The sequence below is a fragment of the Hypomesus transpacificus genome, chromosome 1, assembly GCF_021917145.1.
Source record: "Hypomesus transpacificus isolate Combined female chromosome 1, fHypTra1, whole genome shotgun sequence".
NCBI classification, from domain to species: domain Eukaryota; kingdom Metazoa; phylum Chordata; class Actinopteri; order Osmeriformes; family Osmeridae; genus Hypomesus; species Hypomesus transpacificus.
This window is the reverse complement of record NC_061060.1, coordinates 8,224,722-8,240,706: the sequence shown is the minus strand read 5'-3', so window position 1 is coordinate 8,240,706 and position 15,985 is coordinate 8,224,722. Positions and strand designations below refer to the sequence as shown.

The following is a 15,985-nucleotide window of genomic DNA, read 5'->3' as shown; positions in this document are numbered from 1 at the left end:
GGTGGACATTGTTATGTTATCTAACAGGCTGAAGAAAATTGTCAAAATGTTGGATGATGTGAAGAAATGTCTAATGTCATCTCTGTCATGAGAACAAAGATGACGCGAAAACTATTGCTGGCTTACTGACTATACGCAAGCATTACCTTTTTCTTAGTTGCATGGAAACTGTGTTTTTATCTTAATTAGTGCAAGATTAAACGTTTGAAATAATTATCATAGTGAAAATGATTGTGTTAGAAACATTTCCCACACATTCTCATACAGTCTCTGGTCATCAGCATACAATTGTCTGCATGAGAAATAACTATGAATAAAACAGCACTAAGCAAATCATTATAGACTGTATATGAATGGTTTCTGTAAAGTCTGTTTAGGGGGACTAGCTAGACTACAGCAACATTGATGAGAGTCACAACTGTCACCATCATAGTGCCCTCTTGTCTGAATGTGCTTGCTTAAGATGAAATGCCCCCTGACTCAGCATGATGTGACAGAGATCATAACATCACATGTTTTGGAATTCATGTCTGTGAGGATGTTTAAATGGTCAGTGTCTCTGTCTCTTTACTCATCTAGTGGACATTATGTATATCTTGAATCTACGGAAGGCGTATTGTACTGTCAAATCCACTGCACTCCTTCAAACCATTGTCTGTTTGCATTGTAGCACCCTAACCAAGTCCTAGTAAGCTCAAAATGGACCATTCTGATGAGAGAGATAGGGCACTTAATGCAAAGTTAAATAGTTTGCTTTACATGTATACCTTATACCATACTACTCTAAGCCCAAGCTAACAGGACATTAAGGTTGATCTTAAGGCACAATAACAACACCTGCTGCGTCCTAAGCTCACCTGTCCAACACAGCAGTGCTGTGCTTGACAGTCCAGTTCACCCCATGTGGGCTTCAATCCTTTAAAGAGACTTGGTGTTCTCATTGGCGTTTAGCCACTTTACATTTGTCCTTGCCTGGTATTAATGTGCCATGACTCCACTCATAATACATGGTCTTATTGCCTCAAACACCAATGTACAAGAGACAATAAGGGTTACTGTGGATCAATGGAAGTTGGTACCAGAGCCAGAAACACATTATTGAGACTTGGGGAGTGTGCCAGTAAATCTTCGGGTGAGCCATTAGGCTGTCCTCCTTGTCTTATCTCTCCTAATCAGCCGTCAAGGCAACAAGCAGAGATGGAGAGACCAGAGAGGGAAGGTCATCTTTGCCTCTGGTGTTATCACTTCTGTACCTGATGTGTCACCTTTGCCGGGGTACACTTCATCAGCTGTGACACAGTAATGAGGTGAGGTGTCTCAGTGACAGTGTTGCATTGTGTGGCTATGACACATTATATGGTCTGGTCTACTTCTGTAGATGAAAGGTGCGCAGTGAACACCTGCCGTACCTACCTTTGTGTTGAGTGAAATAGCAGCCTCGCTTTACCTGAGTGTAAAAGGAAGGAGGAAGTGTGTGGACCAATGATAACAAAGGATTTACAATCCCTTTTGGTCATTGCTTTATTCATGAAGAGCAAGTGTATGTAAGTCGTAATAACATTGTTCTGAGAATGGTACAACATCCTTACACATGTCTGGAAACACGCTGGCTTTGAGAAGTTACAGAAAACAGTATTGCCTGTGATCAATATGTTCCCCAAAAGTACAAATTACCTATCTAATCATTAAGGGGCCAAATTTAAAGTAGTCAGCTAGGCAGAGTTACTACAGTTAGTAGTTACCCGAGTTGACTTTTGTTGGGCAAGGCCAAAACTGCTTGGGGTCATACATTTGTTTTGACTCACAGTAGGCCTACTTCCTCTTAGTGTGCTTAAATTGTTTTACTAATCCATTCTTATAAGGGGGAAGAGACATCTTGTTGCTTGATTCTTCCACACAAATTGTTGACCCATTCGTTTAAAGCTGTTCTGTGAAAGCTTCTGAAAAAAGTGTGATGAATAATTCAACCAGGCCTATCCATTTACTGGAGGTTGGTTATCTCAGTTACCATGGTAGAAATGAATGCATTATTTACCAGTTGTGTGAGTCTGACTGTAAGACAGCTTAACTTCCCGTCCTTTTTAGAACTGTTCAAACTGTGAGGATTACACTCTTAGTAATCCATGAGGAAAAAAATAGTTTGTCTAGGGCTCACGTTCAGCTTCGAATGAGAGACAGGACAGCGAGTGTTCTGGACTATGTAATCTACTACTTGTTTTTGCGATGGAGGGGACAGTGGTGGCAGCAGGAGAAGAGAAGCCACAAAAGCGGGTGCGGTTCCGCGTGGCTTCGGGCAATAGTGGCCGAGTGTTGAAGGAGATTTTCAAGGATGAAGGGCCTTCTGACTCGTTGGATTCTGACTGCACCAGCAGCTCGGACGCAGACCGCGCTAGCACCCCTTCCACTAGTGGAGATGCTAACGGACACCTGTACGGGTTTCTGGGGTCAGAGCTGGACGACAGTGAGAGCGAGCCGGACGATCTGCTCATGTATGTAGGTGCCTCAAAAGACAGAGTGTTCAGCACTAAGCGTGTCAACATCCTCAGCAAAAATGGGACTGTGAGGGGAGTCAAGCACAAAGTCAGTGCAGGTCAAGTACTGTTTGAGAACCTTCCAAATGATAAAGGAGTAAGTATACTTGGGGATGAAATGGTGTCACACACTGTATGTCTTTGGTGCATTTCATTTTTATTTCCTCTCCTGATTGTTAGATATATGATAAATTGTGTATGGTACCATGGAGAAACATGCCTTTTTTTTGTAACCTGTAGCCTAAAGAGTTTCACTATAATATTTGAAAATGTTTCATCTTGATCTGTTAATTTTTGTGTGAGGTTAAGGCCTTTCATTGATATTTCATGTCTTTTACTGGTACATGTATTCTCATCAGGACATGGACAAATGAACACAAAAGAGTACAAGGTCACCGGACAATTAAAGTTTAATGATGCATTCCGTTAAGTGTTTCGAGGAAGGCTAATCAGGTTACTTAATTCTTAGGACTTTGCTTTCTAGGCTCTTTTCATAATGAAGTATATTTATTCTGAAGCAACAAGTAGTATGAGGGGAAATGATTGTGTGGGTGCATAATATACAGAAATATATCTCACTATAAAATAGCCTAACGCAGTGACAGGATACAAGATCTTGGCAGGTATCAAGTAGGATTACCTGAGATACTCAAGGGTGCTGTCACACAGCAATGCAGTGTTGGGTTTATGCTGAGAACATTTTTAAAGAAACCTATGACTCACATGTCATATGATGGAAGCCTAATGTATTGAAGTTTTATTTTTTACAAGTGAAACATTGTAATTCCTCCCAACAGTCTACCCTGACAGTGGAGTTTGGCAGGATAGTGATATACACCACAAGCTTTCGTGTTGTAAGGACCACTTTTGAGCGTTGTGAGTTGGTCCGAAAGATCTTCCAAAACCACAGGGTCAAGTTTGTGGACAAGAACATCGCCTTGGACAGTGATTATGGGAAGGACTTAGAGGAACGATGCAAGAGAGTAGGAGAACCTCCCTCATTACCAGTTGTGTTCATCGATGGACACTATCTTGGGGTTAGTGTCTTAATATACTTACATACCTAATTAAAATGCTCCAGATCGATGAACTTGATCTAATCTTAGAAAACAAGTGGAGTATTGACACCATGACTGACTATGTTGCAGGGTGCTGAGAAGATACTGGATATGAATGAATCAGGAGAACTTCAAGACCTTCTAACAAAGATTGAGGTATTTATATTTACCAATCAACAGTCCACACATTTTTTGTGTTTATTTGTCCAGATTCTTTAAATTACGTTTTGGTTTGGAAAAATGTCACCAACATATCAGTGAACTGCCATACAAGATTCATATTTAAGGATATGCTGGTCATATGGTTCAGTCAGCTAAATTAGGAATGACTATACAAAGCTAATTCAGCGCAAAAGTATAAAATCTGTGTACTGCACCACAAAACCCTGTCTTCAAAGCTACCATGGCTTTGTCTGCAAGAATTTAGTTTTATTCTAACTAGTCTCCCGACCAGCCGGCGGCCTGACTGTTGATGTGTTTCCCCAGAGGGTGCAGCAGCCCCACACGTGCCAGAGCTGTGGGGGCTTTGCCTTTGTCCCGTGCCCGATGTGCCATGGCAGCAAGATGTCTGTGTTCCGCAACTGCTTCACTGACTCCTTCAAAGCCCTCAAGTGCACTTCGTGCAATGAGAACGGCCTGCAACCCTGTCTGAGCTGCAGCCAATGAGGACTTCAAGTGCCTGACCCCAACACCCCCCAGGTCTTCTTTGGCCAAACATCAGCCTGTATCTGTTCTAGAAAAACCATGGCTTTTTCCTCCATGGGGATTTATTATCATCAATAAAACTGCATTTGTAAGAAAATGTGAATCATTCAACTGGAATGATCTATGATATCTATGATCTGGCATGCAAAACTTCCAGAGACATGTTCTGCTGTTTTACGAGAACTTCAGTAGACCTATGCTTTTAAACAGTACACCAGCCACGGCTGGACACGATAGAGGACTGAGCTGCAATACAAACACTGAGTAGCGGTGGAGTAAGATGACCTCCAATGACCGTAACCTTGTTGGATAATTAACACCAAGGTGTCTCCTTAACCAACCATGCTTCCAACACTAATCTGAGTGCAGTGAGGTGGGAAAAGGAAAGTATATCGTATACATGTTGTGCCAAGCTAAGCCTTTTACCTCAATGTTGGGCTTAACACATTGTTTTTGAGCAGTCATCATAACATGTAATTTCTCTAGAGATTACCAACCCACAATTATAGCCACAGACAGTGAAGAAAAAACATGTTTTTATTTTGATTGTCCTATCAAAAGATGATGCACAGATATTTTGGAGGCATAATTAGTAATGACTTATTAACTGTATTTTGAATAGAACTGATTCACTATATTTTGAATATTGTGAATAAAACTGATTTCAATTATACATCTTACCTACAGCAAATTTTAACCTAGTTGGGTTACAAATACATTATTCAAGCCAGAGTACTTCAACTGGAAATCAAAATCTTCGTGGTGTCTTGGAAATGTGTCTGAAATGTAAGATGCTATTCGAGATAAACTGTGGCAGGATACACATGAGTAATTCACTTTCATGTCCACTGTATGCAAGCATGACAACCCACTGGATGATGTCATTCATTGGGTCGCATTCAGAGAGAAGGGAATGTCACTGTGGAAGAGATCTCTATGCTGTCATAGCCCTGTACAATGCTGCTTGAACATGATTCTACAAGGCAGCACTGTAAAGAGGCTAAAAGCATAGAGCAAATATGCGTCGGTTGCTTTTAATCTCAAAAGTGTTCACCCTGCACTGACAACGTGTAGATGTCCGTTTGCAAACAAAAAGGTACGACTGATCGATGTACAAATGGTTGATGGTTTTGCTGGTCCATGAGGAGCGGAGGGGGTGGCTTCATGGATTTGAGAACCCAACAAGCCTGTAACGGTATATTGCGCCCCCATCTTGGACAACAGCGACCAGAAAACATGTATTCAATTAACACAAACGGTACACTGTAATGGTCAACGTTGTAAATGACATGTTGTTTCGTAAACAGCGCAGTTTAACGATGTAACTGCATGTGATGTGCAAATTAGGTCTATTCAACGCAGGTGCAAAACAGAAAATGTTGTGATTCATATCTCCTGGTTTAAGAGCGCCCCATCGACACATGGGTATAAAGTCAGACGTAAACTATCACTCATGAATCTGTTAATTAGGCAAACGCAAGTGTGACGAAAGGAGAAAGTGACACATGAAAGAAAACGACAAGATGGGCAGCCGTACAATTGATTTGGGAATGGTATGACGAGAAATGACAGTGGCGCGCTCTAAACACAAAAATGTGTTACACAACATGTAATATAAAAAACCTGAAACGAAGCATGTCCTTTTTCTTGAGGTTCTCTGCCATGACGAACAATAATTTCAGTCGATTTGGTCTGGAACGGTTCGAGCGCGATGCTGTACGTGATGTTCCTCAACGGTTGGTCAATGCGCAGGCTGGTTGGAAATGACTGTTTTTATTGACGTCAGCGTGTACAGCGTCTTATCCTTGCAACGGCACCATCTAACGGCCTACCTGTACAGTTATTTCATATTCAGAGAGGCACTAAAAACGATACAGTTTCTTCACCACATCCATCAAAACTTTTAACATGTTTGAAATATATATGTTTTTATTTATGAATGACCCAGGGTCCTGTATTTGGTAACGTTTGTCTAAGTGGATTTCCATACATTTACGTCACACAAGTAAACTCAAAACCATTTGGGGGCAATCAGGCCTCATACATAGATGATGTGAGCTGTACTAGACCAAAGAACAGTCACTTTCTACAGCACTGCAATGAAATCTCGAGTGGGCTTTAGTGGAAGAAAGTTGAGGCCAAACAAATTAAATGTTTTGGCAAATGATAGCCAATAAAACATACATAAAGACGCACAACCAATTTTCAAAGGCAAAAACGCCAAATATGATTTAATAAATTAATTTCAATTTATTTAAAGTCCTTCAGCAGTAGTTACATTATTTTTGTTAACAAAAGGGCAATATGACAATCAATAAACACCTTGAAAAAAAAAAAATGAAAAAGATATATCCACCTCAACTTCCTGCATTACAAAACTAAACTCAAGCTCCCATCTTAGAAAGTACTCAGCTTATCACTCATGACTGAAAGTGCAAACCAGTCTCCTGCACCCTGAATCAGCCTGACAGTGTGACAAGCACGGCCATTGAATCCAATGCAGGTTTGACCAGGTTAATGAACCACAGAAGGTTGACAATGAGAATACACCTGTATGTACATCTGTACACCATGTACACCACCTTGGTCTGCACAGTGAGCATAAGGTACCTACACCACAAACCACAGATTGATGGGTATTGATGTATACCATACAACTGCAGAGTCAGTGCTATATCCATTTTCTTTACAGAGAACAGTCTACCAAAAATGTAAGAAAAATAAAATAAATGAAAACAGGGTTCATCATTTATAATTTTACATCATGTCACACCCACGACAGAACTACTATTTACACTGGCTAAGAGAGGGAGGAAGGAGAGGGGATTCTCTCTGTGTGGATGTCCATTGAGTACTTCATCTTTGGAGCCAAACATACTATCTGTCTTCTGCGAACCAGCTACTGAGAGCGCAAACATGTGACCATCCTCCTGTTTGGAGGAAGTCAGTGCAGCAACAGCGACTTGAAGAGGGATGTAGCCTACTACTGCATCTGAGAAGGGATGATGCAGCTGTATGGATGATGCAGCTGTATGGATGATGCAGCTGTATGGATGATGCAGCTGTATGGATGATGCAGCTGTATGGATGATGCAGCTGTATGGATGATGCAGCTGTATGGATGATGCAGCTGTATGGATGATGGGAGGTGTTAAGGGAAAGACAACATTCAGGTAATAATTCAGATGCTTCCGAGGACTTGCATGATGACTAGGTTTTTCTTACTCGAACATCAATTACTTAAATATACTTGGTTTTCGAACATCTGTATATGCTATTACTTTGATAGTCTTAAGTTTCTAGAAAGTTCATCATTGCAGCCTTCAAACTCTGTGAGCTCACTCAAATCTGGTAAATAGGTGGAAAAAAAGAAAAAGCCTTCTTTTCCTTCATCTATGTTATATTCATATACCTTGGTATACAATCTCATCACTAAGCTGATACCATTACATCAATTTGTAGTCAAATTGTTTTGTGCTTGAGCTTTTGCTTTAACAATATATCATGTGAAATACCTTTTCCACATACTTCACAGCTTACCTCAAAATAACTCAGAAGCTTAAAATCAGTGTTTTGTTATAAACATAAAAAGCGTACCTCAAGATGGGTTATGATTCTTCACAGCTCAATAGCATTTTGTACTATATGTGTGACTGATACCAATCAGAAAGACCATTATCTGTTGAGTCGTCTTGGTATCTGCTGACTTGACAATTCATGTTGACACATGAACAAAAGTCAGCTAAACCAAATAGAAAACGGTGCATTGCCAGCTTAAAACAAAACAAAAAAACAAATCACACTGAAACAAAGTTGTTTGGAGCTTGTGAGAGAGACTTGCTGTGCTTCCATAAATACACTGACACACCATGTATGTCTCTACTACAGCTCTGCCTTCCTATTTGAACCCCCCCTGTGACACTGCAGCACATGGCATGGTTCAGTAAAAAGAAAACAGAAAAGGACCACAATACCGTTCCAGCGTGATTGCTGGCTTGGGTGTTTCAGACTATTCTACTGTAAGACTTCTTCTGATGAGTGGGGATAAGAGGATGAATGGGAACCAAGGCGAAGGTAGATGATGCAGGGAATGGGAGGATGAGAGCAGAGGTTTGGCTTGGCTGCTATCCCTCCCCCAACCCTCTACTTCCTTTATGCTGTGGTGGGACTTTTCTAAGAGCATATTTTGTAGCGTTATAGGATCTCCAGATCTACGTGTCGAACTTCTGGGTTACGTTGCTGTGGAGGGAAAAAGGTGTGAGATCAGCCAATCACACAGCTACAATTATACTTCTGGATGAAAGCTTCAAAGCATGGAGGGAGAAGGTCAACTTCTGATCATTATTCAATCTAATGTAGAAAGGTGCACATACTCCAGCACAGAAATTATCTTTGGATACCGTTGGCACATTTTGGTTGTTCACAATATGTGCTTCATGTTTTGAGCTTTACAGAGTGACCTTTGCACTCTGTAAAGCTCTCTCTTGGAAGTCGCTTTGGATAAAAGCGTCTGCTAAATGAATACATGTAAATGTGGATAAAGGTAATGTGTTTTTTATGAATCGTTTATATCTTACCAATCACAACATAAGAACAATCAGGCATGATAAATGTGGCGCCTAAAAACAATCGTCATTTTAAAACCGCGCCCCCATGTCTTCTCAGTTTAGAGGCCATGCTCCTAGAGTTTACGACATGGAGATACACAACACATCCAAGAACAGAATTGAAACTCTAAAGTCACTCTCCATAGAAAGATCCCTACAGTCCCCCCAAAAACCTTGTGTGTCTTACGGGTGCTTGGAGGTCTAACAGAGCCACTGTCATTGTAGACATTTGATGACTGTCACAGCTTTTGTTGAAATAGGTGACTGATAAACAACGAAGCCAGTGGTTCTCAACCCTGATCCTCAAGTACCCCCTGTCCTGCATGTTTTAGATGTTTCCCTGCTCCAACACACCTGATTCAAATGAATGGGTCGTTATCTAGTTATGCAGAAGCCTGCTAACAACCATTCATTTGAATCAGGTGTGTTGGAACAGGGAAATATCTAAAACATGCCGGACAGGGGGTACTTGAGGACCAGGGTTGAGAACCACTGAACTAAGCTATCACATTGCATAACGTTAACTTACCCATTATTTGAACTGTTTAATTTGAATAGCTTGAAATGATATCACCAGTCGCCTAGTCTAATGAGTTGGCTGAATATCAGTAGCGAGTAGGAGTTGAGACTTGACATACTTGGACATAAGCGGAGGCTATGATCAAACTGCTCAATGCAGAGCTTTGCATAGAAATGACGGTGAGCCCAGGTTTCTGTCATACGTCCGTTTCGTAAATGAGGGCCACCGTGTGCAAAAGAAATGAATGATGAACCTCTCTCAGATCAAACTTGTGAACTTAAAAAGTGGTAGCTCCTCCTGACCAGAGGAATCCTGTACCTTGAGCTCTTTCTCCAGACGGTCCACCTCTGCTCCCAGGGTGTCAATGATGTTCTCCCCATGCTTCAGCATGAAGCTCTCCAACTCCTCAGCAGTCTTGACCTGCTGGATCTCCTGTACACCACACACAAACACACCACACACACACACAAAATGGGTTTCAGACACAGGGATGAATGCAACTAAATACTATACAACGCTGCTGAGAAAGGAAATCTGGTAGGGGGAAAAGCCTCACGGTGAGAATCTGTTCGATGTCCTGCTTCTCCAGGTAAGAGCGTGTCACCACTCTCCCATCAAAGTCCACCTCTGCCTTGAAGCGCACTTTACTCAGCCCCAAGTCTGTGGCCTTCACATCATGGATGGCCCTGGTCACAGGAAAAACAAAGTGACAAAGTTGAATATCTTTAATTGACACAAGAACCTGGATTAAAGGGTGATCAAATACTGACCCGAATGGCATGTCAAATAAAATAAAAAGGTTTTGTCTGAACATAAGTTTGTAGTGGATTGAAAATACGTTTTCTGAAAAGTCTCAAAAGAAAATAAATGCCCCCCTAACTCTACCGATCTACATCAAGCTGCTTTGTGATGCATGATGTTCAAAGTACAGTAGACCAACATAACTACTGTAACAAGCTCAACAGCTGTGTACTGGAATAAACCTTGTTTGAGCATCAGTAGAGATTTCCTGACCCAGTGGCCTAGCCTGTTATACTGAAGGACATATGCACCTGACGGCAGGGTCATTCTCCAGGAACTCTGTGAGCTTCTGTACGTGCTCGGCCTGAATGGATCTCCCCAGAAGTGCCTCTGTGTTGGTGTAGATGAGGAAGGCCGACACAGCGCCCAGCAAGGTGCCCACGCCCAGCGAGCCCAAGCTGTCGTAGTAGGGGTTACCTGTGAGATGGGTAGCACACGGAAGCAGAGGACGAGACTGGGTAAGATAATCATCCCACTGTGGGGCACGGATTGCAGACGGACGATGCAGCATTGTTCCACTTGTTTCTTTATTTTTTATCATCCGTTTCTCTGTGTTGGACAGAGGGGTGTGTGTGTGTGTGTGTACCTGTGAGGGATGTGAGTCCCATGCAGCTGGCAGCCATGATGACTCCAAGAACAGCAGCAGCATCTTCCAGCAGGACAACGTTAGTGCTGGGGTCTCGACTCTGCATCACTGCCCCACCAAAACCAAACAGATAGTCACTGTCTCCAAAATCAACAAACACATGCACGTATCCAACACATACCAAAAGCACCTTCATTTGAGCTAGTACGTACCATATTCATAGAAAGAAATGTCATGCTGTTGAGCACTCTTTTTTATTTCGTTGATCGCTACTAGTAGTGTTGCTGAGGAGATGAGAAACAACAAATGAACACTAGATTAAAACATGAGTATTATTTTCCATTCTACTTATTAAAAGGGATTCCTAGACTTAAGGGATGGTGGGAAACTATTTTGTAACCTACCTCCTTCCGACACCAAAGATCCAGCTAAAATACAGTATGCCTGAGAGATAAACACAAGGCATCCATTAAGACTAGCCGACAGCATTCCCAAACCACTTTTCCGCCTAACACTCAACATGTTTTGATTTAAAGTGATGCAGGAAGTAGTAGAGATCAGAAAGATGGCCACCCACCCAGAGCAGGGATTCAATTTGCTGTGGGTGCAGCAATCCCATGATGCCATGATACCAGGAGAGGCCTGCTCCCATCATAAAGATACCCACTCCACTGATGAGTGAGGCAATGTAGCGCATATTGGAGAAGCCATATCTGTCCAAATAAAAAGGTGAGTTTAAGGATGAGATCATTGTGGGATGGAAACAAAACATTTGACTTGTACATGTGTGCGGGGGAATTCAATTAAAGTCCCATTTTAGGGTCAGTTAATTTAGTTAAGACTAAAAGTTGGACTTCAGTTTGAACGAGTCATCTATGGTGGCATGGTGCTTACGGGTGGACAGCATCAGGATTCCGGACAGACTGGCTGATTCCAAGTGCAAGAAGAGCCTGCAGGAGACATGATCCAAGCGGAATTAAATCAACCCTGATCCCATACATATCACCCACAGGACACTATCAGTGATTGCTATCCATTCCAGCTCTACCCAGCTCTAAGTGTTCATGGAATATGGATGTCGCTCTGGTCCCCTGAAGATGAGAGGGTATTGTATCTCACCTGGTTGCAGGTGTCAGCAAGGGAGTGGATGGCTTCTGAGAACATGCTGGCTGATCCAGTGTACACCCAAGCCAGAAGCTTGAAGATAAAATTCAGTCCATTGCTGAGACAGATAAGAGGACATACCGGTCAATGCATCAGAACTTCTGGTATTGAGTTATGAGAAAAAGGAGATGTGTATTTCATTCTGATGGTATACTAATGACTGGATTCAATGGATTTTGAACATGACAAAGGATGCATCCAGCCCTGGGTAAAGACCCATGCTGTTGGTGTGTAGTATATTAAGGAATTCCAAACTTCCTGCAGAACACTGAGCAGGGTGGGTGGGGGTGGGTTTGGACTGGTTGGTCCTCATGTGACCGCACATGCCTGCTAACTCGATACTTCTAATCCAATAGCTTAACACTTGGCTCTCTTGTGAGAACAGACTCCAGCTCATTTAGGTTAGACTAACTGTAAGTTGCAAGAGTTTCATCTGCTGCAAAAAAGCAGCATACGGACCTGGTTTTAATGTTTGACATAGGTATGCATGTCTCCCATACACTTCAACTTATTTAACAGAACAGTTCAAAATAACGGATAATATACCCTGGTACTTACATGCATATTGCCACCATCACTACCTTCCCTGGTCCTTGTGAAAATGTCGCTCTCTTTCCTGATCGAGGCTGCATAGGACAAGAGACGGAAGATGGAAAGATCAAGCCTTCTACTGGTACACTGAGTCAAAGAAGGAATTTCAGCACTGTGCTATATGAGTAACATCATTGTATAAAACAACAAGAATCCGTTCACAAAACATGCATATCCCACTTCAACTGTACACATCTTGCATTGTTCCATCACGGGTCCCTCATATGTGAGATAGGAGAATGTGAATAAATAGGATCTTCTAGCACAAAAAGTGAAAGAGTATAGAATTCCCCAACACTTGCTAGAGAGGTAAAGTACTGTAAAGGTTTATTGACAGCCGGTTAGCACAACACAAAGTAGAGACGCTATGAATGACAGTCAGGTTGAATGACATTGTCATGTAGATGCGGGGATGCAAAGCTGTATGGGCTCTGTAACCTCAAATGGGGGCAGAGGTCATGTGAGGGTTCTGGGTAACAGCACAACGAAAGACAATCATCTTTCATGCTGTCCAGTCGGCAATAATCGATTTGCTTAGGACTGAATTGATTGAAACATGAAACATGATGTTAGATAAAATTTGAAGAATAGCCTTCATCCTACACTGAACAAGATGTTAACAGGAGAGAAATGAACTATGAAGTGTGTTTGTTTCTAAAAGGAATGATCATCTTCAGGCACATGATTAAGCTCACCTTTGTGTTACCCCAGAAATCTTTGTATTCCTTCAGCAGTTGCTGATTCCGGAAAATATCTAGAGAATAAAAGCAAAAATGTTAAGAAGTGCTCATTTTAGGCACTTAGTTTAAGCCTGTGGATGTCAGTTAACTTTAAAACTTCCTGTTACCAATCAGGTTTCTGTGAAAGCAGGGGAGGAACATTTTCAGCTAGGGTATATCAATGCATCTCCACACCTATTTCATGAGTCAGACTTTGTGTGTCTAAAAAACCCCACACAAAAGCATGTAAACATAGCATACGCCCACATATATAATCCCTTTGCATGTCATGTTTTCAACAGCCACTGATTGAACTTGCAGGCTTGGGGATACCTACTTTCTTCGTACTCTCTCTCCACCTCTTTCCTGAGTTTCCTCTCTCTGTCAAGGGCTTCTGGACTACCCCACACATCCAGAGCTCTGGAAGTCAGACACATGCATACCTCAGAACAAGGAGATCATCGAACTATTGAATAATATTTAATGTACCATCACTTTGACAAGAACTGGTTCAATAAACATGTTCAGAGACACAAGGCCAGAAACGTCTTTCAAAAGAGAAGGGGAGAAGAATGTACTGACTTGGCCTCAACGTCTGACCGCAAGAAAACAGTGAAAGCCTCTGTGTCATCATGGGGGCTGCGCCTGCGGATCTTTCTTAGCTGCTCCAGGTCACTGAAGTCACATCAGATAGAGGAGGGGCCAGTCATTTAAGGAAGAGACGAGAAACACAGGAGCCTGATAGAACTCAATGCTGCATACATGGAGAAGTTACAACCATGCTAGCCAGTCTTAATGTTATAATTACAGCAGTGTGTTCACTCATTAGCCCCGAGGAAACAGTGCAGAGGTTGTGTGCGGGGTGCAACTTATATTATTACCATCTTGGAAAAGATGAATACCTAAAAAAACATTAGCATTCAACCATTTTTAACAAAGCACAAACATTGAGAAATGCAGTGCTAACCCAATGTATGGTTCATTACAGATGTATACACTGTTTGGAGAATATTTACCTCGGTTTGAGACAGAACTCATTCATGGCTCTGACTGCAGTGATAAAGTTGTTCTGAGTGTACTTAGATCCATAATCCCTCTTCTTCAGAACAGCCCGCACTGATAACATACAGCAGGGCATATAGTAAGTTGAAGCCATATAGAAAAACTTCCAATGCAACATAGAGAACATAGACAAAAGTCTTCCAATGCAACATAGAGCCAAGAAATATGAAGTACAGGTATGGTTCAGAGTTACCTTTGACCTGAATGGTCTCAGCTTTAGTCAGCCTGAGAGGTGCCCCTGAGAATTAATTAGATTAACCATCAGTCTTACTGCCTTTTTACAAAGGCCAAAATCATAACTGATCATAACTGAACACAGTTAAGACACAGTCATGCTGATGGCCCACTTACCAGAACGACTAAAAGCTATTTGATAGATAAGGATGGGCCATTGGTAACGGGGCACATACGAAAACAGCAGCATTACCATCAAAATTTACTGAAACAAATTCTCTAGTCAAATTAACCTTTTACAGTCTTGTGTTCAGTCAAAATGTACACAAGCAGGAACTTGTCGGTTACCTGTTGTGTCTGAAGAAGGCTGTGCTGGCAGTGCTGCCCCAGCTAACACCTTCTCTGCAGTAGGAGGACTGTCTGGACCTGGTGGTGACGGTGGTCCGTCTTTACTACTGCCGGAGGTAGAGTAGTACTGTACGTGGCCCAAAGTGAGAGAAGCTACGCGATAGTCTGGAAGGCTCAACCACAGACTGTGTATCCCTCCATTTTGCCAGCCTACAAATGCATCAGGGTTATGATCATGCTGTCTTCTCCAAATGACGTTCTTGACACACTTTATGTGGCTAGCACCAAGCACAAGATCTCAAACACCACCAACCAAAATTGTCTTTAAGGTGCAAGACTCACCGTAGCATGGTCTGGCAACCCAGGGGGGTCGTTGTGACAGGGGGGATCTGTGATGCAGGTAGACCCTGCAGAAGACTTGCCATGGTCTCTGAGAGAGGCCGGGGAACATCCTCGCACTGGCGGGGCTTAGTAGAGCAATGTTGGAACTTGCTGTGTTATTGTCAAAAGGAAGCAACTTTAGTGTATTGGTTAGTTAGTTCGTCAGTCACTGGAGTCTGTGCGTCCCATCCACTACTTGGCAACAGTTAACATCCTTACAACCTGCCAAGAGTGACCAAACAAGCTAACAAACATAAGCCTTTAAACGCTCGACACATTCAGTGGTCACGATCAACTGGCAGCTACTTTGTATTCACAGACAAGACATTAATAAGTGTTGGTGGTTATCTAGATTGCAAGTCTTTTGGCTGACGAACCGGCTACTCGCAACATCACTGAACTGAAACCTCCAACTGAGGCCATCAGGCATCAGGATTGGAGACGAGCTCCAGCTAGTTTAGCTACATAGGTTAGCTATCAAGCTAGCTAGCTACACAGTTATACCGACTTTCTATTTAGGAAAGCAAATCTTGCATGAATAGTCCATAGACCTGGCCATTTAACACGACATTTAATAGTTACAGATACCTTTCTAATGTGATGTTTGCTCGGCATACCTCAGTCCATTTCAAGTTCTGTCAATCCGCTTGCTAACCACTGCTACCATCACTGACAAACATGAAGTGACGCTACTCTCGTGAGAATCTGGACTAGCGTATGTTCAAGCTACCTCATATC

General features: G+C 42.2%; 2 protein-coding genes across 4 annotated transcripts; one reads left to right on the top strand and one right to left on the bottom strand.

The window, feature by feature from the left end:
* The first annotated feature begins 2,223 nt into the window (after positions 1-2,223).
* grxcr1a (glutaredoxin and cysteine rich domain containing 1 a) lies at positions 2,224-4,255 on the top strand. The gene is made up of 4 exons (XM_047023705.1): positions 2,224-2,628; positions 3,329-3,568; positions 3,680-3,745; positions 4,076-4,255. The coding sequence occupies exons 1-4, from the start codon at positions 2,224-2,226 to the stop codon at positions 4,253-4,255; spliced, it is 891 nt and encodes a 296-aa protein (XP_046879661.1).
* A 2,238-nt stretch (positions 4,256-6,493) lies between these two features.
* Positions 6,494-15,947, bottom strand: slc30a9 (solute carrier family 30 member 9). Of its 3 annotated transcripts, none has more exons than XM_047022022.1 (19): positions 15,865-15,947; positions 15,209-15,358; positions 14,867-15,076; positions 14,538-14,582; positions 14,299-14,398; positions 13,865-13,957; positions 13,620-13,702; positions 13,259-13,317; positions 12,531-12,598; positions 11,928-12,030; positions 11,703-11,758; positions 11,386-11,521; positions 11,213-11,252; positions 11,021-11,092; positions 10,809-10,916; positions 10,474-10,639; positions 9,978-10,107; positions 9,740-9,853; positions 6,494-7,424 (listed from the first exon to the last, which is right to left on the bottom strand). In XM_047022022.1, the coding sequence occupies exons 2-19, from the start codon at positions 15,315-15,317 to the stop codon at positions 7,278-7,280; spliced, it is 1,839 nt and encodes a 612-aa protein (XP_046877978.1). In that variant the 5' UTR covers positions 15,318-15,358; positions 15,865-15,947; the 3' UTR covers positions 6,494-7,277. The 3 variants fall into 3 exon arrangements, with proteins under 3 accessions (XP_046877978.1, XP_046877986.1, XP_046877969.1); XM_047022030.1 differs by having other exon boundaries at positions 6,494-8,533; positions 15,836-15,929; XM_047022013.1 differs by having other exon boundaries at positions 15,836-15,929.
* Positions 15,948-15,985: the final 38 nt, after the last annotated feature.